The sequence below is a fragment of the Ammodytes marinus genome (assembly GCF_949987685.1).
Source record: "Ammodytes marinus genome assembly, chromosome: 2".
Taxonomy (NCBI): domain Eukaryota; kingdom Metazoa; phylum Chordata; class Actinopteri; order Uranoscopiformes; family Ammodytidae; genus Ammodytes; species Ammodytes marinus.
In genome coordinates, this window is record NC_137231.1 from 29,141,744 (window position 1) to 29,168,012 (window position 26,269).

Sequence of the window (26,269 nt, forward strand, 5' to 3'; positions counted from 1 at the left end):
GTAAGGTAGGAAACTCAAATAAGCTACCAAAAGCTTTTCGGAGGAGACCCAATAAAATTAAACATTTAAATAGAGAATAAACAGACACAACTATAACACAATTCACAGAAAGATACTACACCTCTCTACATACAGTACATACTTAAATAATATATACAAATATATGAGCAATCAATCAATAATCATATGTAGCCGTTTTTCCTTTAGATCTTTCTTAAAGATGGAGACAGTATGCAACAATTTTAAGCTTTCATCACGCTTGTTTTCAGCTCCTTGATTATTCAAATGACACGTGTTGCAAGTTTAATCTTCCATAGAATAAAAGGTTTCACATTTACTGAAACTTTCAGCTGCATCCATTGGCCTTCATCAGTTTGTCAGTTGTCTTGTAGATTCAGTTGTTATCACGTGACATCATAGTAGTTTGATATCGGCCACTGAAGGCTACAGCTGCTTGGAACCAGACTATTGTTTATAGTGAAAACCCAGTGACGACTGCCTTACATAATAATGCTTCAGGGTTATGAAGTGGCACTCAAGACTTTAGAGCAGATACAGTAACCCTGCTATTATCATTTGGGTCAATATAACCCCATTCAATGCTTTAACATCTTTATTCATGAAATGTTTTTGCTTCATATTTCACGACTTTTCATTATTTTACGGAGACAACTTGGTAAACTTAAAATGAACGTTATCACATGTTTTCAATGTCCTCTACACATATTTACACACCAGTTATCTTTGGGGTCAATTTGACCTCATTGTCTGAACTGATAAGAGGTATCAATGATGTTGTTGCTTTGTCATGTACCCCATAACATCACCATCAATCAAACAAACATTATACCCACCAAACGTTGCCTCTCGGTCCCCATTCATTCTGTTGCCCTAGTCAGCCCTCTGAAAAGCTGCTACAGATACACGTCTAGGTTAAGACGGCATTGGTGCAATAGCCTGTATATCCTATAGGCCAATATGTCATTTATTAATGTCTATGTATTTTTTGTATTTTCTATATATTTCTTTGTATCTCCTTTGTATACTGTATGATGTGTTAAATGGAGCTGTGTCTGCAATAAAAGCTTCATTATTGTTGTCCTATGTGTTTATAGATCCTAGCCCTTGTAGCGGTCAGAAAGGCCATGGACATCATGTTCTCCCAACACGAGCTGAGCTTCCTGGATGACGTCATTCCAGAGAAAGACAAGAAGAAGAAGGAGGACGACACCAAGAAGAAACGAGGGAGCATGGACAGCGACGCAGAAGAAGATGTAAGGAGATTTTCAATTAACACTTTTTTATATTGTGAATCTGCCCATCTACTGTATGTTTGAATGAGTTTGGTTTTTGAGGTCTGATAGGCCAAAAGTTACTGGTAAAATAAGTGCCTTTTTGTGACACAGAAGAAGACGTAAGACCAGCTTTTGAATTGACAGTTTGAATGTGAAATGCCCCATTTACTGTATGTTCAAATTAGTCCATGCTTTTGAGGTCAGATAGGCTAGGCAAAGCACGTTTATTTAGATAGCACAATTCAGACACAAGGCCATTCAAAGTGCTTTACAGGGGCTAGTTTAAATACATAATACACATTAGAAAAGCGAATTAATAGAAATAAAACATTTGAATAAAATAACTTCTTGAAAAATGTCCTTCAACTGATAAAGTAATATTTGATTGAGCATAATACTGAATATAAGTGCAGGTGCAAAGCATGGACATATAGAGCATGATTGGGCAGCCGATCAAAATGACAGGAGAAGCACAACTGGATACTGCTTCAGCTTAACTGAAAATAGTCCAGCTATATCTTGGAAAAGTAGGAAACAGCTTACAGTGGCACTGTCAACCTGTGAAGCTGAGTACATGGCACTAGCAGCCACTACTCAGGAGAGTATGTACCTTGTACAACTACTTAAAGGAATAGACAGCAGCAACCAGCATGTACCAGTGAAGGTATACGAGGACAACCATGGGGCGATAGCTTTATCAAAGAACCCAGTATGTCGACAGAAAAGCAAACATGTAGATATAAAGTATCACTTTATAAGGTCCGCACACACAGAAGGGAAAATAGCTATAGAATACTGCCCTACTGCAGACATGGTAGCTGATATCCTTAATAAACTAGTGGTGAAGGCTAAGCTTGACAAGTTCAAGAGGTATTTGTTTGGAGAGTGAAGTGTACTGACATATGAAACGTTTTTTATTTTGTTATTAACTCTGTCAATAAGCCAAATGATTATTTTTGGAGTTCTGTACATTTTTGTTTACTATTAGAGAGAGCTATACACATGTCTTTGGGAGTGTTGAGCATAATACTGAATATAAGTGCAGGTTCAAAGCCATGTTAAATAGCCTACTCAGGGACGTCATTACGTCAGCGTGCGTGCCTACGTGCACTGTTATTGTCATGTAAGCAGGCGCAGAATAAACGGTCAGTTGGAGTTCACAGACCAAAGTGATGATGGCGGTGTGTGTTTTCTCTCCGGTGAATATTAGCCACTAGATGGTGTTAGCTAGCCACTTTGGATGACTGTATGACTACGCGATAGACTGCTGCAAGAATGTCTTAACGTAACATGATGTACTTTGAGCAGGCATATTTTTTGTTTTGTTTAGTTGTTAATGGTGTATGTTTGTGCTCCGTCCATCCATACCATGTTATTATGTTCACGAGCCAGAAATAAATGCATGAAAATGAACCCAACGCTGGTGAAAACACTTGAATGCAACAGAGAAGGATCTCTGTAGAAACAGGAAAATGCATTAAATTTTTTTTGTACATGAAAACCCTGTTCCCAAGTCAGTCAACCTCACCTCCCAACTCCCAGTGTTATCCATTCGCAGCTGCATGTACCACATGTCCAGGTCTACAGATGTCGGATTCCTCCATGCGGCTACATTTTTGAAGTTGTTTTTGTGTCTCATTTTAATTGAGTGTGTTGTATCTAGCTAGAAACATCCTGAATTAATGGGAAATGTGTACATTTGAGTGATAAATCATTTCAGCTCCCATAGAGGGAAGCAAATGTAAAAAGTGTCTCACATTACCCCATTCTCCCCTACTGTATTTATATATTTTTTTTCCCCAATGTGCTTTACATTGTTTTTGCCTTTCATTCACCTCTGTTACCATCGGGAGCCATTTGGGGTTCAGTTTCTTGTCTTGGTACACCTCAACATATGGCTGGGGATGAACATTTTACCTGCTATAGCCACGGTCGCCCACAAATAACTTCTTACAGTAGCTGAATGAGTCAGCTTTAAATTAAATTAAGTCAGAAGCCATCCCCCAATTGCGGTGGATAATTTTGCAGAAAGTGGATCGCTACTTTGCAACAATTGGTCAAATTGTTATTAAATTCCAGTACGTATGCTTATCTAAGAAACTATTCACCAGATTCTTACCAAAAAAGGGGAAATTTGATCACTTATCATATCGTTAGCCTCATAGCATAATTGCCTAAATCATATTTACTCTACTCTACTTTTACTCTACATCTACTCTATTCTACATCTACTATACTCTACATCTACTTTACCCTACTCTATAACCCTTAAAATATGACTTAGGCAATTATGCTATTAGGCTAACGAGAAGTATATGTAGAGTAGAGTAGATGTAGAATAAAGTAGATGTCGAGTAAAAGTAGAGTAGAGTAAATATGATTTAGGCAATTATGCTATGAGGCTAACGATATGTAAAAGAATTAAATAAAAATGTAATCCAACTTTGTAGCTAGTTTAGCTGCGTTCAAAAGCCTGGTCTAAGGCTGTGTGTGTGTTTCCTCCCTCTCTACAGTCTGACTATCCTTACAGTGACAATGTCCCCAGCATTAAGATCCCAATGGACATGATGGAGCAGGAGCCATTCTTAGGTGATAAGGACAGTGAGTAGAAACCCAAAACGACCCGCTGCCTGCGACCAAGGAAAAAACTACAACTTCTTCTTCTCTTGATTATTTGCTGACGCTCTTGCTCTGCTTCCTCATTCAGTGTCTCAATGACTTCTTCTGTTACTAAAGAGTCCATGTGGCTTTTTGCCTTCATAACTTATATCATTTTTTAACTACATAATACCCGTGCCTTTTGTCTGTCTTGTGTGTCCCTAAAACTTGCATGTGCTGTATGTAACTCACTCTCTTCTCCATTGCATTTTCTTTTATCTCGGATCATGAAGTGTTCCTGTGACTTTGAATTAACATTATTTTTTCTTCTTTTTAACCATCGTAATTCTTGCTTGCCTTATTGACTTAACTCTTCTTGTCTTCTGTTTTATAATTTCAACTGGACTGTTACAAATGAAGTGTATTTTTATATTGTCTATGTTTAATTACAGTTTGAGTGTATTAGCAGCATGAGATGCTTTGTTCCTTTCCTAACTTTACTAAACCATTTGTTAAAGCGTTTTTCAATTGGTTTGTAACATTTCTAAATCATCATTGCTGTTACTTTGGAGGGATGATCTAATATGCTACTGTGTGCTGGTTGCCATGTAACAACTCATTTCACTCTCTGCTTGAAAGTGTTGATCAGTGCAATCAGCTGCTGTTGTGCTTGGAGTCTGCATAAGTTCCTGCTCTGAATGCTTTTTAAACTTTCAGAGGACTTAACATGTTTAATGGGCTATATGTTTATATGTTTGTATGTTCATACGTTCACTAATGGCTGTTCTGTTTTGTTTTTCTCCCAAAGGAGATAATAATTCCCATAATTCCCCCTCTTTTACTGACCGACACACATCGTGCTGAGAAGCTTCGCTACTATCAGGGCAACTCCTTGTCCAGGTGAGAAGTGTTTTGTGTGCGTGTGTGTGTCTGTGTGGTTCCGATTTTCTTTTCTAAGTAATTAAGCTTATGGCTTTTAGATGTATTACAGTAATAACAACCTAAAAGTGTCCCAGTCATTGTGCCGGTGTTGACCTTGCCACAGTTAACAGATGAGTGTGTTTGTGTGTGTGTGTGTGTGTTTGTGCGTGTGTTAGTGTGTGTGTGTGTGTAATGTGTGTGATGAATGAAAAAGTGTGTTTCTCTTATATGAGCTTTAGAAGAAACAATCTTCAGTCTTAAAAACAGTTTGTTTATTTATTTTTTGAGCGATGATTATGACGCTCCAGAAAAGATTATGTTTCTCCGTCATGTGTCCACACAACACATTGCGTACATAAACTTGTATTTCAGTATTAGATCGTCTGCTCTATGGTTGTCATAACAGTGCTGACGGAGGAGGATTATATTAGTGTTTTAAGACAATGTGTGAAAAGCAGCTGTGATCACAACACATCTGTGAGGACAACACACAATTTACAGGATTTCTTTTCTCCTGAATTGCTCTTGACTGAAGGGTTAGGGTTAGGGTTAGGGTTAGGGTTAGGGTTGGCTTTAGTTTACATAGCAACTGACATTGTTGCAAGAAGTAAGTTAAGTTACTTTATTAGTCAATGGTTACATTGAAATGTGTTTTTCTGCATACCCCCTCTCAAGTTACCACACTCCATAGGGGGGTCACAGCGGGGTGTCTTGCTCAAGGACACAATGGTACAGATGGGTGGGCACTGTAGATGGAATACCAGCCACCACTAGTTTTACCACCCTGTATTCAGGTTTTTTACTAACTGTATGTAAAAATAGCAATATGACACTGAAAAGATGCAAGTCAAAGTTTGCTGAAGTAAAATTGGCAAAATGTATAGCAACAAAGTTCTTTGAGGATAAAAAGTAAAAGAATCAGGCAGCATAATGAGTCAAAATATTTTCACTATAACATAACCGATTACTTTTGTAGCTCTGAACAATATATCACCATAATCATAAAATAATATCAGATACACGTAGGCCTAGTGGTGTAGAATAATAAGGTAGCTTGAAATGGAAATACTAATATGTCAGTAAGTTAAGTAAATGTAATTGGCTACTTTCCACCGCTGTCTATTCACAGCATTGCAGTCTGTATGAATTCATTTAACAGCTTAAAATATGTTATTGACTTCATTTTATATCCTTTGAGTCCAGTGTTTGCCTGATATTGATAAGTAGCTTTAATTGGTCCCACACTGATTTAAAACACATCTTTAATCTCCTCTGATGACCGGAAATGTCGACTTAAAGACGGACAAACTTGCTGTGAAATCCGACCGGAATAGTTTGATATCGCTTACTGTAAAGACCTCAGACATTTCCGCAGTAAACACTAAACAAAAACACACACACACACATGCACGCATGCACGCACGCACACGGACACACACACACACACACACACACACACACACACACACACACCCTCCCCTTAAACCTAATCCCATCCTACTGAGGCTGAAGCCAAATTGCTCTGACCTCAAGACGACCTCAGGAAACAAAAAAACACCAAAACTGGTTGTTTTCCGAGCTCTTCCGATCAAAATAGCGATGTGGTACACGTTGTCATGCATGTAGTGATGGTTTATCTCCATGATGAATTTATAATACATATTATTTTATACAATAGAGATGATTACAAACACACAGACACATGACAACAAGCTTCATGTTCACGGTTGAACTCAAACCAATGAGGCCAAATGAAGTAAAACCTGCGTCACCGTCAAACAAATATTTAATTTTGATTCTCCCCTGTCAAGATGTATCTGTAATATACTGATCAAAACGATTTGACACTGAGCAGCTTTAAAGGTGGAGTCAGCGATTCTGGAGAAGGCTTTTTGTCAAAATATATTTTTTTTGTCAAAATCAGTGAATACCTCCTCACGAGAGATAATTCATAACCTAGGCTCTGTAAACTGGTATGTAAATAAGGGAGGGAGAGCCTGGGCTGTATAAACACTGGATTTTTTTATCTATCCATCCATATATGATAGATAAAAAATCATCCATCCTTATTTTAAGGGTATCACATTCATTTTATTTTCCAGTCATGTGCTAACAGCAGGTTATGTGTGTGTGTGTTTGTGTTTGTGTGTGTTTCAGCCCTGAGATGCGTCCGCTGCAGTCCGTCCCTCAGATCACTATAGACATGGACCCTGACGACCCTGACGACCAAGACAACGCTTTCTACTGGAAGAGCAAAGGATCAGAAACCTCTCTGTAGAATGCAACATCACTTCACTTCACTGCTAACTGTCCCCCTTTCACTCACACTGTTGTTTTAACTTCTAAATACTTTCCACGCTGTCACGACTTTGTTCTGAATATGAAATACGGGGGGAAAAAGGGGTCTCAAACAAACTTTTTTTTTATAAAGTTTATCAACGAGATGAAAAACACTGTCCATTATTGTCAATGATTATACAAAACAAAAATAAATAATCTATACATATATACATATACCTTTATATACATGCACACATAGCCTACAATGAAGCTATTTTAACACAATTTATTTCCTCTCAGCCCCACACTAAACAGCCTTTGTGTGTGTGTAACTCTTCACTACTTACTTGGTCTATGCAACTTTGCCCCTGTAGATGCTGCAGCTTACCGACCACGCATGGAAAGCCCCCTCCCTTTGCTCTTTTTATATAAATATATATTATAATATAAATATCACCTCACTGAATTTTTATATAAATCGATTTACTCTTAATAACAATTTTTTCCTGTAGCAGGAAAATGTATTTTCTTTTGTTATTTTTTTTGTTTAAAATAGCTCTACCTCTTGTTTTAGATTCAAAAAGAAAAATTCCTCATGTTGATTTTTGACGCAGCATGCATTGGGGTTTTGATCATTTTCTCTCTGTCTTCCGCACGTAGGATCGGAAAAGATTATTCAAGAGATTCACTTGTATAATAGCTTGTGAGGGAAAAGAAACGTGTGCGTATAAATAGATATTTTTAAGTTAAATTAACAGCTAATCAACATGCATATCTGTATGTGCATGTGATGAGGTTAAATATTTCTATCATCACTTTTTGATGCAGTTTCGATCGCTTCACATTCTCTTTCTAATCTTTTTCTTTCACAAATTTTACGTCAGAGCTTTTGTAACGTGTTTAAATTAAAAAATCATAAATATCTTTTACCGTTCCTTTTTTTTAATGATTACGTGATATGTCGATAACATTTTCCTGTGTCCATTATCTTCCTTCATTTTTTTGTGGGTAGAAAAATGTGCTCAGCGATTCATTTATCATCCAATTTTTCCTCAGCCAAACTTACACTCTTACTAGAAAAATGCACATCTCGTGCATATGTATGTGCTGCAGAAACTACATTTACCTAAGTGGCTTATTAAGAGATCGACCCGGGCTGAAAAATGCTTATGGCGACGTTGGAATTATCTGACTTTTTCTTTTTTGTTGTTATACATTAAATGATAGATTTGAAAAACAAAATATCTACTGTATGTTCATTTTAATTTTGATTTAAAAACCCGCACTTATTGTACACTAAGGTACAGGTTGTAAAAATGGCAACAACAAAAAAATTCTAGCATCTTTTTTTAAGGACTTAAACTGCTGTAAAAAGGCTAAAATATGTTGTACAAACTCAGTATTCACTTGATTTTTTCCTAAGAAGTGGCCAGGGAGTTACATACAGAACGAAATTAAGCCTCGGAGATATTACACAACTTTTATTGGCCAGTTATCTATCGCCAGAATCACTTTTTCTCTTGGATTTTTAAAGTCTTAAGTGGGTCGAAAGATTTATTTCTTAAAGATGGCAGCCGTCCCTGTCTTCAACACCACTACGAAATATAAATTAATATACTAAATATAAATGAAATGTTTTAATATTGTGATGTATGAACCGCCTTTCCTTTCCTCTGCAAATCAACGTGTAAATAAAAAAACTTTGGCTCAAACCAAAATGCAAAAAAAGTTACTTTTTAAAGGTGCTACGAGGAACTTTTAAATATTTCTGAAACAGTCTATTTTTTTCCTCTGACGATCATAAATGACATGTAACAGCAGACGAGAGACCATCAGTTCAAAGAATGCTATTTTTATATAGTTTTTCTTAATGCCTTTGTCATTGTGTGCGCTTACCCAGGAACAGCTGGTGTAGTAAAAACACTACCGCATTTGTCCAAAGGGGGTGCAAGAATTAAGACAAACTGAGAGTTCCTCAGAGCACCTTTAACCAATCACGTGTTGTGTTGAATTTGCTTTTTGTCAAGTCATTTTAGCATTTTTAGCAGCAGACTGGAGACAAGTGTGACTTAATGGAGACACACACCCTGCGTTCCAAATCACATACTTTTTACTACTCTACATACTAAAGTACAGAAGAGTTTAAAGGCCACAGGAGAGAAAAAATCTGATAAAAAAGATTTTTTTTCATTATGTCGAGAAATGTTGAGAATAAAGACGAATACATACTCCAAAATGCTATTGGAGTTAGTGGGGCATTTATGTATTTTCCGCATACTACAATTGACGTGTGCATGTATTGGGACATCCTAAATCTTTTTCTGGCATACTAAATAGTATGGTAGTATGGGGATTGGAACGCAGGGACAATGTGGGAGGAGTTCTTACTTCAAACGTCATGTCGTAATGTGAAAACATGTCGGACGAAAAAAATTAAATCTACAACATGATAAAAACCTTGTTAATGTTATAGCGCACAGAATACTGATACTTTTTATTATTGTTTTTGTTTTTTTGATTAACTTTTTTTGTGACTTTTTAGAACAGGTGAAATGTTTTATTTTAGAATTTATATTTTTCAAATGAAATGCATATTGAAAATAAACAGAATGATCAAACACAAAGACGGTGTGCTTCTTTTCAGTCTGAAGAAAAAAAACAAAAAAAACTTTTAAATGAAAGCAAGTTTTCAGACACCTAGATCACAGCATCTTACACATTGATATCTTTAATGATGGTTTCTCAACGTCATAAACTGCTAGTTATTTGGAGGCTTTTTTAATTTTTCAAGCAAAAATACCAAAAAACATCAATCAAATTTTTTTTTATTTGAATGGTTTGCCTTTTTTCCTTGAGTTGTGTGATAAGTAAATCTATTTTTGCCATTGGGTATTGATAGCCTATTTGAATAATTGGTTAAAGTCACAAAGAAATTCCATACAATTATCGGTTCCAGCATCTAGAAAGTGAAGATTTGCTGCTTGTCTTTCACAAACGTTGACAGATTTGAAGGCTTCCTGGAGACTCTAATACAAGTGGCAGAGGAAATATTCAGATATTTTACTTAAAGGAATACTTCACCCATACGGAATCGGCGTTCTATCATTATAAAAACGCTATTATAATATAATGAATGAGGTTTTTCTTCCCTCAGTTTTCCCTTTGCCCAGCTGTCCTGATAATCCTAACCCTACATTTTACCATGTGTGATGTCAAACATGGTAAAATGTAGGGTTAGACAGTGAGAATATAAAACACTCTTTCTGCCTTTTTCTCAGGCTAAGGTGAACCGATTTCTAAAAGTTTTGCACATTTAAACAACATAGGATCTCAGAGCTAAATACACCTTCATATTTCCACCGGTGAAGTAAATATACAAGTGCCACACTGTAAAAATACTAGAAGTAAAACTACATAAACATAATCAGGAAAATTTCACAACACAATGCTTTGTTTAATCCTACCTCCAGACCAAAGCTTAACATTAATTCAAACACAGCAGTGATTCCTAGGTAAAGCAGAGTCCTCCACAAAACCATGAGTGATTTTTAAATTAAAAATTATTAAACGGCAATTGATATCAATTTTTTGTCAGTGGAAAAAGCTCTTCATATCTTTTGATGAAAAAATCTTTATTTGTAAAGTAAATGGTGAATAAAGCTGTCAAATAAAGTAAAAATGTCCTCACATTTGTATTCAAGTACAGTATTTAGATACAAGCACATACAGTTTCAGGTTCAATCCACAACACACATCTCTATTTTAAAGTATATCACATTATCTATAAGTTATACGTTATCAAACTTACAGTAAACACTCCTGACGCGGCAGGTGTCTCATGATTTATGATACAGTAGCTCCCTCTAGTGTCTGACCCACTGCATTACAACAGGAGCCATTTAACTAATATTGGAGATCTTTGGTGTGCGTTCCAAATCACATACTTTTTCTTTTTACTACACTACATACTTAAGTGCAGAAGAGTTTTAGGGCAACAGGAGAGAAAAAAATCAGATAAGGTTTTTTTCATTATGTCGAGAAATGTCAAGAATAAAGACAAATACTCCAAAATGCTATTGGAGTTAGTGGGGTATTTATGTATTTTCAGCATACTACAATTGAGGTGCATGGATTGGAACATCCTAAATCTTTTTCTGGCGTACTATATAGTGGGCAAGTAAATGGGTATTGGAACACAGGATTGGTTTCCTTTATGGTCTCAGTACATACTGTACTTTAATTGTAACGTATGTAGAAGAAAAGCTGCATAACTCTTTAAAGAAAAGTATGCACTCCTACTATGCTGTTTCTATCAGTTATTGTGGCTAATTAAACATAGGGGAGAACGGGGGAATGTGAGCCATCGGGTAATGTGAGACACCCCCTGTATCTAGGCAATGGAACACATTTTTGGTCATGTGAGATATATGTTTTAAAGCCCCTCTCATCAGAGAGGACCTCATGGTGATGTTGTAAGCATGTTTTTTTTCACAAAAATGTATTTTTTGTATGTAAAAGTTAAATTTCTTGCTGTCAACTTAATCGATTGTTGTGCCTAATCAAATTGATCCTGGTAGAAAAACTTCTATCACACATGTTGATGAACTACCAACATATGAAACCATGTGATGATGATAACTGAAGATTAGCCTGACTTGCTGATAGAGGTACTTTTTTCTCAAATTGTGGCAGTGGGGTAAATTGAGACAAATGCTGTGGGGTAAAGTGAGGTGAGGTGTCTGTGCCCTCTTTTAATGAATCCATTATATTTGAGGTAGCAAGGAGACTAGTTTGAAAAGACAAAAAAGACTATGTGGGCTGGAGGTGGGGGTTATATGGTTGAAGGGGTGTCAGCAAGGGCATGGTTTGGCACGTATGTATGTGGGGGACAGGAGAGTGACCTTTAACATCAATAGACTCTAAGAAATATGTCTTTATTCAATGAATGATCCCAATAAAACAAATGCAGAAAAAAAGACTCAAAAGATGGAAAATGACAGCTGGGTCTAGTCCTGTTCTGAGTCCCAGACTGTTCTGGTTCTGATTGTCCTTTGCTCTGACCCCCAGACACTAGCTGGCTCTAAGGGTCCTGTGTGCTGACCCCCAGACTCTGTTTTAATCTAACTGGTTATAAATGTCATTTGAATGTTAATTATTGAATATGAATTATATGTTATATTTGATCAGAGTTACTTTCAAGTGTTTAGAATTTGTTTTTGCTTAATTGACCAAACCCCATGATTCTGTCACTAGTCCGACATTAGTTTTGTAATATTTGGTTTTCAAGCTAGCTGTTAGGATTCTAACTGTTACAATTTGTGTTGTTATGGTAGTTTCAGAGTGTAAAAAGTAAGTGGTTCAGTTTAGCCCCTTGATTTTTCTGATCTGTCTCAGTTTACCCCACAGCTGGGGTAAAGTGAGACACATGACAATTTTTTTTAAAACAATCATATTTTCATTGCCCTTTGTCTTGAAAAATGTCTGCTACTGCCCATTTCTAGGAAACATCCTGAATTAATGGGAAATGTGTCAATTTTAGTGATCGTTTAAGCTCGCTTAGAGGGGAGCAAATGTAAAAAGTGTCTCAGATTACCCCGTTCTCCCCTACATTTCTTTAATCAATCAAAACAATCAAATACATCTTATTATCTTGTCTATTATTTCTTCTTGCTTTTGTCATTATACATTTTTTATTTTCTTATAATTACTGTTGTTTTTATAGATATTTTGATGTGTGTCAATGTCCAAAAATAGATTTTCAAAGCTCTATTCACCAGTACTGCTGCAATAATATAACATAGTCCTACTAATATTATATAATATTATAATAAAAGTTGTATGAAAATAACAACCTGGTTGTCCATTGGAGATCATTTTACAAATGTGCACTGAAACATGCACCCTTTTCTAAACCCCATTAACCAAAGAAGCATCTTGTAAAGGCGAAAACTGAATGTAGTCTAGGGCAAATACTCCAAATGTCTCTCCAGCAGATAAAAAAAAAATACTTAGATTTAATTGGACGCTATAAAACCAAGATGGACGAATTAAATTAGTGCTGATAGATTGGGTGACACCATTCCCCCTCTCGCTCTGTCTAATTGGGAGCTCTGCGGTTAATAAGCGGATAAACACCAGATCAGCAAATCACCAAATGACTTGATTTCAGGCCAACGTGAATGACCTGATTACACACACTCATTCACACATATTATGTTAAAATATATATAATAAAAAAAATAAAAAATAAACTGCTCTTTGTTTCCACTAGAGGGCCAACACGAGTTGAGGATGAGGGTCACAACGTGTGTGTGTGTGTGTGTGTGTGTGTGTGTGTGTGTGTGTGTGTGTGTGTGTGTGAGTGTTTGTGAGTGTGTGTGAGTGTGTGTGTGTGTGTGTGTGTGTGTGTGTGTGTGTGTGTGTGTGTGTGTGTGTGTGTGAGTGTTTGTGAGTGTGTGTGAGTGTTTGTGTGTGTGTGTGTGTGTGTGTGTGTGTGTGTGTGTGTTTTTTCAGCAGTTTATGTGGACCAAACTCTAGATCGTTTTTCATTGCTTGAACACAGTTTTCAAAACTTTACACACTTATCCCATGGCATTATCACAACCTGCACAACACTGTTGATTTCCAGCACTTTGGTCCAATGCTAAAACACTGCTGTCACCACTGTCAACCACTCATTCAAAACAGAAAGGCTTCCATTTGGTTTTCGCCAAATGCTTGAAAGCTAAAAGTGATTATATACTATGACCAAAGCATCACACAACCTTCAACCTTTCTAGCCATGCCCGAGACCAAAGCAACAACACTACAAACACAATTTCGGCTTTGCACTGTGTTTGAAATCCTGCAACACACTTGATAAACACTCAACACTGATTCTTACATTAGACACATTACCTATACAGATAATCCAGTCCAACATGAATCACAGAACTGTAACTTCTATAATGTGGACAGGACATTGCAGTAACACCGACTGTCACTGAAAGAGGTTTGGTCAGTCCATGGTTGGAAGGTGATATCTCCCCTGTTGCCTGGCAAATGATGAATTGTGTGTGATCAGGATGAGATCATGTGACCAGATTCCAACAGAAGCTGGGATCAACATACCATATAATTTACCATTGTGCCTTTTATTTTCCTGTTATTTACTTTGAAAGAGTAATTCAAAGGTGCATGTGTGTATCATGGTGATGCCAAATACAGTTTTGAAAAGGGCTTGTTTGGTTTTGCTTCAGGAGTTTCATTTTGCCATAAAAGTGAGACATTTAAAGTGTTGGGTCTTATTCGGCCTGTGTGTTAAGTTTTGACACAGTGAGACAAATTCTGCAACATGTGTCTAAGCATTCGGTAAAAACTGTAAAAAACTGCTGATTTAAATTTCAGCTGAAAGCCTAAGAAGGTGTCTTGTTTTAGACTTGTTAGTGAACATATACAGCATAAAGGGAAAGCTGTGAATATAGTTTATTTGGTGAAATGGTCCAATGAAGACAGGTTGTGGGAGGGGAAGAATGGTAGTGAGAGTGTGAGTGTGTGGAGGCAGACCTAGAAGACCTGGAGCTGTAATATCTGATGAAATACAGTAACGGCAACACTGATAGACCCTGTTGCGAATCATGCCCTGCGCTCCAATACCCATACTTCCCTACTATTTAGTATGCCAGAAAAAGATTTAGGACGTCCCAATACATGCACGTCAACTGTAGTATGCTGAAAATACATAAATGCCTCTCTAACTCCAATAGCATTTTGGAGTATTCGTCTTTATCCTTGACATTTCTGGACATAATGGGAAAAAAAATCCTTATTTGATTTATTTTTCTCTCCTGTGGCCATAAAACTCTTCTGTACTTAAGTATGTAGTGTAGTAAAAAGAAAAAGTATGTGATTTGGAATGCAGGGTGTGTGTCTCATTGAGAGAAACAGTGTGCAAGGAGCAACCCAGTCTGCAAATATCTACAGTTGCATCTGTGATGGAAGTTTTCCACAGAACAAACAGGTGAGAGTTGCATCCTTACAGTAAATGATACAGTAACATTCCAGGAATTGAATTATGTATTGCATTTATAGAATATCTACACAGATAATTACCAACAGTTTTTACTGAAACAATATGTTCATGCAAACTGAAGATGTTCATTACTTGTTTACCCAAAACAATGGTAACCTATGTTGTACTGCAAAATAAAAAAAATCATGTGAAAAAATGTCACTGATTTCTTCAAAGTCATAAATATATTCAATATTGGTTTGTGTGAAGTCCCTCGAATTATTCAAACTGTAAAGATTAAAAGTTTTTAATTTGTGTATTGGTGTTTGATGCCAGTATTTCTACTCTCAGTGTGTTCTGAGTGACAGTGTGTGTGTGTCTGTTTTGAGACGTGTGTGAAGAGTGTGTTGCTTGGAATGAGTTTAGCAGGTGATGATGGTAACTGATCAGCTCCAGTGACACGTTTGGTAAAAAATCCTGTGTTTACAGTCACACACACACACACACCGTGAGACGATCAGCAGCTCGGGCCATCTGTGAAGTGCCCTCCATCAGTCCCGGTCCCACATACGGCATGAGGTTTTACAGTAATAGCGGCAGCCTCTTGACATTTCGCTTGCAGAGATCAACGGCGGGGCATATCACTGAAACATAGCCTCTTCAGTCAGACAGCCGGTTCTCAATACCCCCCCCCCCCCCCCCACACACACACTCACACCTCCCCAACCCTTTCACACGTGACGACACGGCATCAACCCCTTTACGCACAGATCTGTCTGGATATCCTCACACTCGCGCGCTGAGCGGCCGGCTGAGCGCATCTATCATCCACATGAGTCGGACTATATACACAAGAGCACGGCGAGGGACACGGAGCTTGACTTGATATTTTTTAAATTTTTCTTTTTCAATTATTTTTTTCTGTGTATTTTTTGTGTCTTTTTTTGGAGCAACACGCATGTCTCATCCAGAGGAAAGTATAGTGGACCTATTTTACTCTTCTTCTTTTCCTCAGATCACACCGCCCCCACTTCGTCAGCTTGACTTGTAATACAACCCCAAAGGTAAGACAATAAGTTTATTAGTCAAGAAAGTCATGTGTATTTCTAAGCGTTATTTACTAATCTAAACAGTAGGCTATATGTTTTATGAAACGCCAGGTGACACAAGCGCCATATTTATCTGTGACATTTAAATAACTGAAAAAAATTAACTTTTCCACAACACTCCAATTATAGGCTATGCGATGCACCTGTTTGTATGTCGCTGTCAACATTATTGCCTACTCACCACCGCACCACAAACCCTTTAGAGGCGCATTGATTGTCGGTATTTTGGAAGAGGGAGAGAGAAGCCCCTCTGCCAGCAGTGACAGAAACCTTCAGTGCTTAATCAATCGTCATGCCTCAACTGCACCAGTGCCCACAAAATGCCCATGCGTGCATATATATATATATATTTTTTTTTTGCAAACTAATTTATTTCCCTTATAGTTGAGTTCTTAAAGTTTGGATGGGACTCATTGCCTTCAAAGCTCATAGGCGTTTGTAACATACGCCAGTAACGCCACCCTGACCCAGGCACGACATTCGTGTCAGATGCACCAGTGCCTCGGTGTCACCCCTGTCCAAGTCTCTATACGCTTTGATGCCCCCAGCGCCATGCACAGGCACCTCTTTGTCCAGATCAAGTGGTCAGCCATGCGTTTTTTTTCTTTGCTTTTTGCGCACTGTCAGCTCATCAGGTTTATTTGCTCTAACGAGCAATGTGACGCGTACATTTCCCAGCAGATGAGACCAATTATGAGATAGTGTAGTTTTTTTTTGTGTGAGATGTGCGCAACGACTTTTCCGCGCGCATTGTGTGCACCAAATGATCATCCGTATGTGTTCTCTTTGTCGATTCCCATATACTCTTCACCTGTGCTGCACGCTCAATTTATGTTGGCACTGTAAAAGTTACAAGCAAGACAGTGTGTGTGTGTGTGTGTGTGTGTGTGTGTGTGTGCGCGCGCGCGTGTGTGAGTGCACGCGTTACTTCCAAGTGCTACTGAGATGAAATCAGGGGTGTAACAGATAGTATAGCCTACATGTTAGTCAGGGGATGTCTATTACCTCTGGGGACATAGCCTATGAACAAGAGTAAAGTAAAACACTTTTAAATACTCATCTTTGTGGCTTTTTGAAAAAAAACATGGCAACTCAATGAATGAGGATTTGGCTGTGCATTGTGCCATTTCAATTAACATCAATTTCTCTTCTGTAATATTTATATCTCGTGCAATGCATTGCAGGCTGTTGAGCAGCATTGTATGTGAACCATTTTAAAACGTGAGGACAAGCATTGTAAACGTGCAGCCTTGGAAAAGCACACATAGGCTACTGTATTTACAATGGTTATTTCCCCACACTCAGTGAAAGAATGTGACTTAATACCAAACATAATCTCTCTGCAATGTAAAGATGATACTATGAAGTGGATTCAAATAAGTGTGTGTGGTGAGGATTGTGTGTTGGGCTTATTCCAAAGTCTAGGATTTGGGGACAGCCTAAAGTAACCAGAGCCCAAGGTGTGTTTCTTTGTTTCATATAAAAGAAAAACAGACATAACAAAACTCAAACTTAAAGCTATAGTGCGTAACCTTTTCATCTAAGTGATTGTCAGTTACATTCTTCAAGCCATCGCCAAACGAATGGACACAAAGTCGATTGAGCGTATCAGCTCCACAAAACTCTCTCTGTGTTTATTAGTATGGCAGTGTTTACAAACTGGTGTGTGTACTACAGTACATGTCCTCACTTTTCTTCTTGGTGGAAGTCAGTTTTTTAAGACAATTTGATATTTGGATTTGTGGTTAGTTTTTTTTTTTTTACAATAAGACACTGTTTTCTCCTGTTTGATAAGATCTACAGGTCCGAAGGAAAGAAGGTCTAGTCCTACAGTTCCACCAGTTGGTCTTATGATTGTTAACAAACAGACTATAATGGTTGGTTCATATCGGTTGGTTAATGAGGTTAGACTCACATGGCATAGGGGAAGGTTCAGAGGTTATGACTATAGATCAAACCTGACAAAACCTCTTCAGGCTGTATTGGTTGGACGGTTAAAGGTTAGATTCCCACGGTGGGGGGAGGCTAGAAGGATGTTTAATCTGCAAAAAACTACAACAGCAAATTCTGAGCAGCATATCAATGGTGTATGCTGCTCAGATTGTTTTTTTTCAGTTGTACATAGGCCTACAGTCAAGTATTTACAGGTGAAACTCGAAAAATTAGAATATCGTGCAAAAGTTCATTTATTTCAGTAATTCAATCTAAATGGTGAAACTAATATATTATATAGACTCATTACATGCAAAGTGAGATATTTCAAGCCTTTATTTGTTATAATTGTGATTATTATGGCTTACAGCTTATGAAAACCCCAAATTCAAAATCTCCGAAAATTAGAATATTACATAAAATCAATAAAAAAAGGATTTTAAATACAGAAATGTCGGCCCTCTAGAAAGTATAATCATGCATATGTACTAAGTACTTGGTTTGGGCCCCTTTTGCACAAATGATTGCCTAAATGCGGCGTGGCATGGATGCTATCAGCCTGTGGCACTGCTGAGGTGTTATGGAAGCCCAGGTTGCTGTGATAGAGGCCTTCAGCTCGTCTGTATTGTTGGGTCCGGTGTGTATCATCTTCCTCTTGACATTACTCCATAGTTTCTCTATGGGTTTCAGGTCAGGAGGGTTGTCTGGCCAATCAACACAGTAATACCATGGTCAGTCAACCAGTTACTTGTGGTTTTGGCACTGTGGACAGGTGTCAAATCTAGCTGGAAAAAGTAATTCAGCATCTCCATAAAGCTTGTCAACAGACAGGAGCATGAAGTGCTCTAAAATCTCCTGATGGATGGCTGTGGTGACTTTGGACTTGATAACACAGTGGACCAACACCATCAGATGACATGATGCCTCAAATCATCACTGACTGTTGAAACTTGACAGTGGTCTTCAAGCCCCTTGGATTTTGTGCCCCTCCACTCTTCCTCTAGACCGTGGGACCTTGATTTCTAAATGAAACGCAACATTTAATTTGGATCAGTGATGATTTGAGGCATCATGTCATCTGCTGCTGTTAGTCCACTGTGTTATCAAGTCCAGAAGATTTTAGAGCACTTCATGCTTCTGTCTGCTGACAAGCTTTATGGTGATGACAATTTCCATTTCCAGCTAGACTTGACAACTGTCCACAGTGCCAAAACCTCTAGTAACTGGTTGACTGACTATGGTATTACTGTGCATGAATGGCCAGACAACTCTCCTGACCTGAACTCCATAGAGAAACTATGGACTATTGTTAAGAGGAAGATGATACACACCAGACCCAACAATACAGAGGAGCTGAAGGCCTCTATCAAAGCAACCTGGGCTTCCATAACACCTCAGCAGTGCCACAGACTGATAGCATCCATGCCACACCGCATTTAGGCAAGAATTCATGCAAAAGGGGCCCAAACCAAGTACTTAGTACTTATGCATGATTATACTTTCTAGAGGGCCGACATTTCTGCATTTAAAAAGCTTTTTTTATTGATTTCATGTAATATTCTAATTTTCTGAGATTTTGAATTTGGGTTTTTTATAAGCTGTAAGCTATAATAATCACAATTATAACAACTAAAGGCTTGAAATATCTCACTTTGAATGTAATGAGACTATATAATATTTTAGTTTCACCTTTAAAGTTGAATTACTGAAATAAATGAACTTTTGCACGCTATTCTAATTTTTCGAGTTTCACCTGTATAGTCGAGTTGCTCCTCCCGACTATAAAAGGAAATGCACACTAGAAGGAAACCAGAAAGTGCCTGTGACGGTCACATATGTATTTGATTGTGATAAATGACATAATGTGTAAAAATATGGAACGCAACATACAGTGGTAAAATAAACAAGTTCCAACAAGCACACAGGAGCGTTTAGTGATATTGTAGAGTTTATCTTTTGACCTGCTCCCCTTGACTACCAGTGTTTGAGCTAAACTAACCTGGATGTACGACCTTTGCCCATTTCTATTATAAAAAATCCATGCACAGTTACAGAAACGGTTTCTGTCGCCTTTTCTCTTAAGCCAGAGAGTGAGGCAAAAAGCTCAAACAAATTCAAAATGTTGTACTGTTCTTTAAGCGTAAAAGACACTGAACGCTCTGTACAGTTGAAAAGAACGGAACAGTCGGGAGATAACTCGTTTGTCTGGTTTTCACCGTGAGCGACCCGCTAATTGATACGTTAACATAAATTATAAAATTGCAGCCTAGCCAGCGTGTAAGTAGGCCTAATGGATGTCGTTTTTAGTCATGTATGAGGTGGAGTGTGAATAATTCAGCATAATCACATTGGTTGACTGAGCTCACCTGTGTGTGCTTAGGCCTATATGAGACACAGATTGCAGCTCTTCACGCATATTTCACTGTAATAAAAAAATTAAAAAGTACGGTAGGCTATGTTCCAGGAACTTTGACAAGTTTAATGGCAAGCGTTCAGTGATTAAACCATCCGTTAAGATCCCGATAAGATAAAATGTGTTATTAATTAATGTATCGGGGGGGGGGGGGGGGGGAGTGAAAGTCATTTAGTCAAGACTAAAGAGGCGGCCATACGTGAAATGGGGGAAGTTACAGCGAGGAAAATGAATGTTTAAAAAAAAAAAATGTGACATTTCAGTTAAACGAATTCAGTAGACAGATACATGATAAAGGGGTTTAACCTTTGTCCCATGCTGTAATGACTAGAGTAGGATAAGAACAATGTGATTGGATGTACCATTGATCTTTCTGCTCTTACGTCAGTCTGTATAATGTTCAGTGAGTGTCATAGGGCACTGTATTTCAAGATGTGAAATTGGTCTGTCTGCTCACCCTCAGTCACCCTCAGCTACTTTCATTTCCCAATATGACTTTGAGCGTCCCTAGAGGGAGCTTTACTTGTTTGCTGTGTACTGTATGTGCAGGTTCACAGAGATCAATAGCAATGTGTGTGTGTGTGTGTGTGTGTGTGTGTGTCTGTCTGTATGTGTGTGTGTGTCTGTGTCTGTGTCTAGACATACAGACAAAGACAATTCATTGTCTTTCCTTCTGTTTTTTTTATTGATTGTAAAATGGGGAGTTTAATTCAGAAGATGTAATGGTTTATTGTCAATACGTGTCTTTGTAAATGCTGCCATACTGAGAAAAACGCTGCCATACTGAGAAATGGAGAAAGAGTTTTGATGATATATATATATATATATAGGGGAAGGTGGGGTGATTTGTGCATTTTGGAAGTTGCAAAACCCCTTGTTTCTAGAAAACCGTGGAAGAAATTGGAAATGTGACCACATATTTAAGAAGAGCCATCCATTTGACTCATCCTGTAAAGAAGGGAGACACAAGGAATAAGATATAAGCACATTTAAGCTCAAAAAACTGTGTTTTGCCTTTCAAAGTAAAATTTCCATGATCAAGGTTTTTTGATTATTGTGTCTGAACAATTATAGACACGTTTGAAAACATTTGACACATGTTTTAGTGCTTTGGTATGCTACACTTTGAGTCTATATAGTTAGCACAATGTCAACCCTAAATTGCTGCATCATGCCTATTATCCAAAATTCTGGGGATGGGGTGATTTGTGCGCAAGGGCCTGGGTGAGTTATAAGTAAGTAAGTAAGTAAAATGTATTTATAAAAGCACATTTATGACAGTTTGCACTGTCCAAAGTGCTGTACATAGTGCATTCAGTAGGTAAACAATGAAGGTAAAATAACAATAACCAAAATAAAAGACGTAAAGCCCATACATCCACATAAACACAGATAGTAGTGCAGAGGTAAGTAAGTAGTGCAGAGGTTAATGGGGAGGAAACACCAGGGTGTACATATGGGTTTTGAGCCTTGATTTAAAGGCAGAAATGTAGGGGGAATCACATTTGTCAGGTGGCAGTTGGTTCCACAAGCACGGAGCAACTAGTGCAAAGTACATTTCTGAGAGTTGTGCCAGTGGCATGGCTGTATACGCTGGTCACCAAAAGAAAGTGATAGTCTACAGTAGCTCAGGAGAGAGTGACATCTCAATTCCACTTAACGACACCACTGATGAGAGTTCAGATGGCCAGAAAGATGATGATGGTGACTTTGTCATTGTGACACAATGACGCACAAATCACCCCACTACGTGGGGTGATTTGTGCGACAAGACAACTTTTTTTCCGAAAGCTATATTTCTTAAACAGTTTATTCCAGATCCAAAGTTTTTATTGCCAGGGATGCACAACATCCTGAAATATATGTACATATTTGAGTTGGAGACATAACTGTCAAGGCCTCACTTTAAAATCACTTTGAGTAAAAAGTTGCACAAATCACCCCACCTTCCCCTATATATATATATATATATATATATATATATATATATATATATATATATATGGGTTGTATTGATATATATGGATATATATATATATACTGATTGTATAGATATGTATGTAGATATGGATATATTGATTGTATATAAATATAGATATATGTATTGGATAAATATATAAAATATAAAAAATCAGTATATTATATTAGTATATTAAGTTGTATGTATGTATAGATCGTAAATGTCAAATATAGTATCGCCAATTGTATAGATAGATTGTATAGAGATTATATGGAATACAAGAAGCGAATATAATAAATATATATTTTTTTTTTACTATGGAAAAGGGGTAGGATTAAATAAGTGTATACTTCTTCCTGCTCCTTTTCAGGCATATCACATCAATACAGATACTTTTTTTAATTTTTTTAATTTTTCTGAAGTCATTTAAACTATTAAAAATTAGCTGTTTTCATTCGTTTGGCGATGGCTTGAATGTCACTTACAAACCTTGGGCTCTGGTAACTTTTGGCTGTTTTTCACAAGTTGTTTATTGATTCATTCAAATCAAATTGCCCTGGCTGTGTGTATACAAATCAAGCAACACCGCTATTACAGACTCATACTAATAAGAGCGTTAAGTACCCTCCTTGGTGTAACTACAATTTAAATGGTCAACAACATTAAGTCATACTCTATTGTTTTCCTCAGAGTCAAGAGCCAATAAACAGCTGTGACGGAATACACCCGTGAAATCGGTGGAGAGGGTATGATAAGTATCAAATAAGCAAAGCAGTTTTGATTATGGACCCTGCTAAGTATGTCTGATTACAACCGCGTGTAATCATGATTGGATGTTGCTTCTTGTGGAAAATGAAACGTATTTACTCTGAGTCACACTGACCTTCTGGGCTTGTCTGATGATTCGCCTCCTCAGAATATTTTGTTCATTAACTTTGTTCATTAAACTATAGTGCGTAACTTTTCCATACAAATGAATGTCAGTTCCATTCAAGCTACTGTATTGCCAAACAAGTTGATATAAAGTTGATTAAGCGCCCTATCAGCTCCATACAACTCTCTCTTTGTGTTTCAAAGTGTTTACAAACTAGTGTCGTCGTCCCCTACACTGACGCAGGAGCTCAGAAAAAGCGCCAAAGAAATGTTTCAGTTGTCGATTCTACTGCTAAGAAAAAAACCTGGACGTGCAGCAGAAGGTATGAAATCCATGTGCCATCACCGAAGGCGTACCTCATGTAGATGCACCGACAGTGTTGTTGTAATTACTCAGAATTCCTCATGCGGGCGACAGAAGTTACGCACTATAGCCAAGTATGGGCCATTTCCTCTAAGTACGTGCCATTTTAAGTTGTCTCCTAACTGTGAAATGCTCACAGTTTGTATAGACACACTTAAGGCACTCTACAGCTTTCTCCATGTAAATATGAAGGGCACTAGTAGCTGATTGTCAGAACTGGGGATGTGCAGCTTTATTTTTAAAGGTGCTACGAGGAACCTTTAAATTAGTCTGAAACAGTCTCATTTTACCTGTGATGATCATAAATTACATGTAACATCAACAGAGACCATCAGTGCAAAGAATACTATTTGTATATAATTTTTCTTAATGCCTTTGTCATGGGTACCCTCACCCAGGAACAACAGCTGGCGTATTAAAAACAGCTACAGCATCAGTCCGAAGGGGGTGCAAGAATGAACACAAACTGAAAGTTCCTCGGAGCACCTTTAAGCAGGACATTGTGTGACTGAGAGTCCAAAATTGTGGCTGAAGGTTAACTTTGGCTCAAAATAAGACATTTTCTGAATCTTATATCACACGTCACTTTTTCTCCAAAATGCCAAACAAGCTTGATGCATCCTCTGGACCCAGTTACCTGCAGAAATGAGCAGAAAATGTCTCTCTTGCATCAGTGTCTTTTCAGACAGTAAATGGAAGACCAATGTCAGCCTTTAAATTGGATTTGGGTGCGATAGGTACACACTATTTCTCTGGAATCGAATTTTTCTTTAAGGATGGTGTGATAAGCCATGTGGGATCCAATCCTATTTCAAGCTCTTCCTCTTCATCTGATATATCAGAATTGGTTTTGATCCCGCGATGATAGATGGTTTCAGATGACATCTTAGAGAATAGGCATCCAAAATTGTATGATTTAACATGTCATCTGTCCCTTACCACAGTTAAACAGGGGGGTTTACTTTCCAAGATTGACTTAACCCTATACGGGAACATAGAAGAATGAGTGTGCCAATGCATTATTCTGCTGTATTGGAATGATAGAAGCAATTTCATGGTCTACTATGTAATAGAATATTGTAATTACAAATACATTTTCTAAAAAACTCATTCACATTTTCACGTGTACTTACTGTATTTACAATTCAAATGGTCTCCACTTATATAATGCTTTTCCCTGGTTTTTCACAGACCCAAAGCGCTTTACATTCACCCAATCACACACACATTCATACCCCGATAGCAGCAGCTACCACGCAGGATGCAAGCTAACTATCTGGAGCAATTTAGGGTTCAGTGTCTTGCCCAGGGAGCCTTCGAAATGTGGCGGGGAGACGGGGGATCAAACCACCGACCCTGTAATCAAATGGTCGAATGCCCTTGCCCACTTCACCACAGCCGCGAGAAATACACATTGTCAGATAGTTGATTTTGGTGTCAAGGCTGTGGTTGCAACCAATGATCCTCCTGTCTTAGGCAATGCAATACCAATAATAACAACTCATATTCTATTGATCTATTGTATAATCAAGCACTCATTATATGTTCATGACCTAGAGCACAGTCCTCCTGTTGATCTAACACTGTGCATTGATTTTGAAAGCCCCTTGACTGCACAAGAAATGAAGAAATTCTTTTTTTTTATCAGGTCATTTTCAGTGAATGGCTTTCGCCTCATGCTGCTGCAGACATCTACAGCTGAATCCTCATTAGATAGTTTGACCAGAGAGGAATCAATGAAGCTCCGTGAGAGTGCCAGTGTTAGTGGAGGTGGCACGTGCTATAGTGCAGTGAGGCTATTATCAGTCTCATCTGTGGGGTTTAATGAAGTTATACAGTTATGGTCTCAAGGTTGTTTTTAAAGGAATAGTTCAACATTTAGGATATTTAGCTTTTTGCCCTCACTCTCCGGCTCAAGACAAAAGTGCGACAGAAACTGTTAGGGCAACTGTGTTTTTTATAATAGAAATGGCGCAAAGGTCGCTCATCCAGGTTAGCTTAGCTCATACACTGGTAGTCAAGGGGAGCAGGTCAAAAGATAAACTCTACAACATCACTAAATACTCCTGTGTGCTTGTTGGGACTTGTTTATTCACCAGCTAATGTTGCGTTCTATATTTTTACACGTTATGTCATTTTTCAAATCAAACACATAATATGTGACCATCACAGGCACTTTCTGGTTTTGTTTCCAGTGTGCATTTCCTTTTATAGTCGGGAGGAGCAACTCGACTATAAACTACTTGACTGTAGGACGATATACAACTGTAAAAAACCTAACTCCATTCTGAGCAGCATACACCACTGATATGCTGCTCAGAATTTGCTGTTGTAGTTTTTTGCAGATTAAACATCCTTCTAGCCTCCCCCCACCGTGGGAATCTAACCTTTAACCGTCCAACCAATACAGCCTGAAGAGGTTTTGTCAGGTTTGATCTATAGTCATAACCTCTGAACCTTCCCCTATACCATGTGAGTCTAACCTCATTAACCAACCGATATGAACCAACCATTATAGTCTGTTTGTTAACAAT

The 26,269-nt window shown here is 37.8% G+C and overlaps 1 protein-coding gene across 1 annotated transcript in view; it reads left to right on the forward strand.

The window, feature by feature from the left end:
• The window catches only part of slc4a4a (solute carrier family 4 member 4a), a 56,358-nt gene extending 49,241 nt beyond the window's left edge, over positions 1–7,117 (forward strand). Inside the window, exons 22-24 of the mRNA XM_080042712.1 lie at positions 1,116–1,274; positions 4,717–4,793; positions 6,972–7,117. Coding sequence (XP_079898838.1) covers positions 1,116–1,274; positions 4,717–4,793; positions 6,972–7,092 — 357 coding nt within the window. The 3' untranslated portion in view covers positions 7,093–7,117. The remainder of the gene's footprint in view (positions 1–1,115; positions 1,275–4,716; positions 4,794–6,971) is intronic.
• The last annotated feature ends 19,152 nt before the right edge of the window (positions 7,118–26,269 follow it).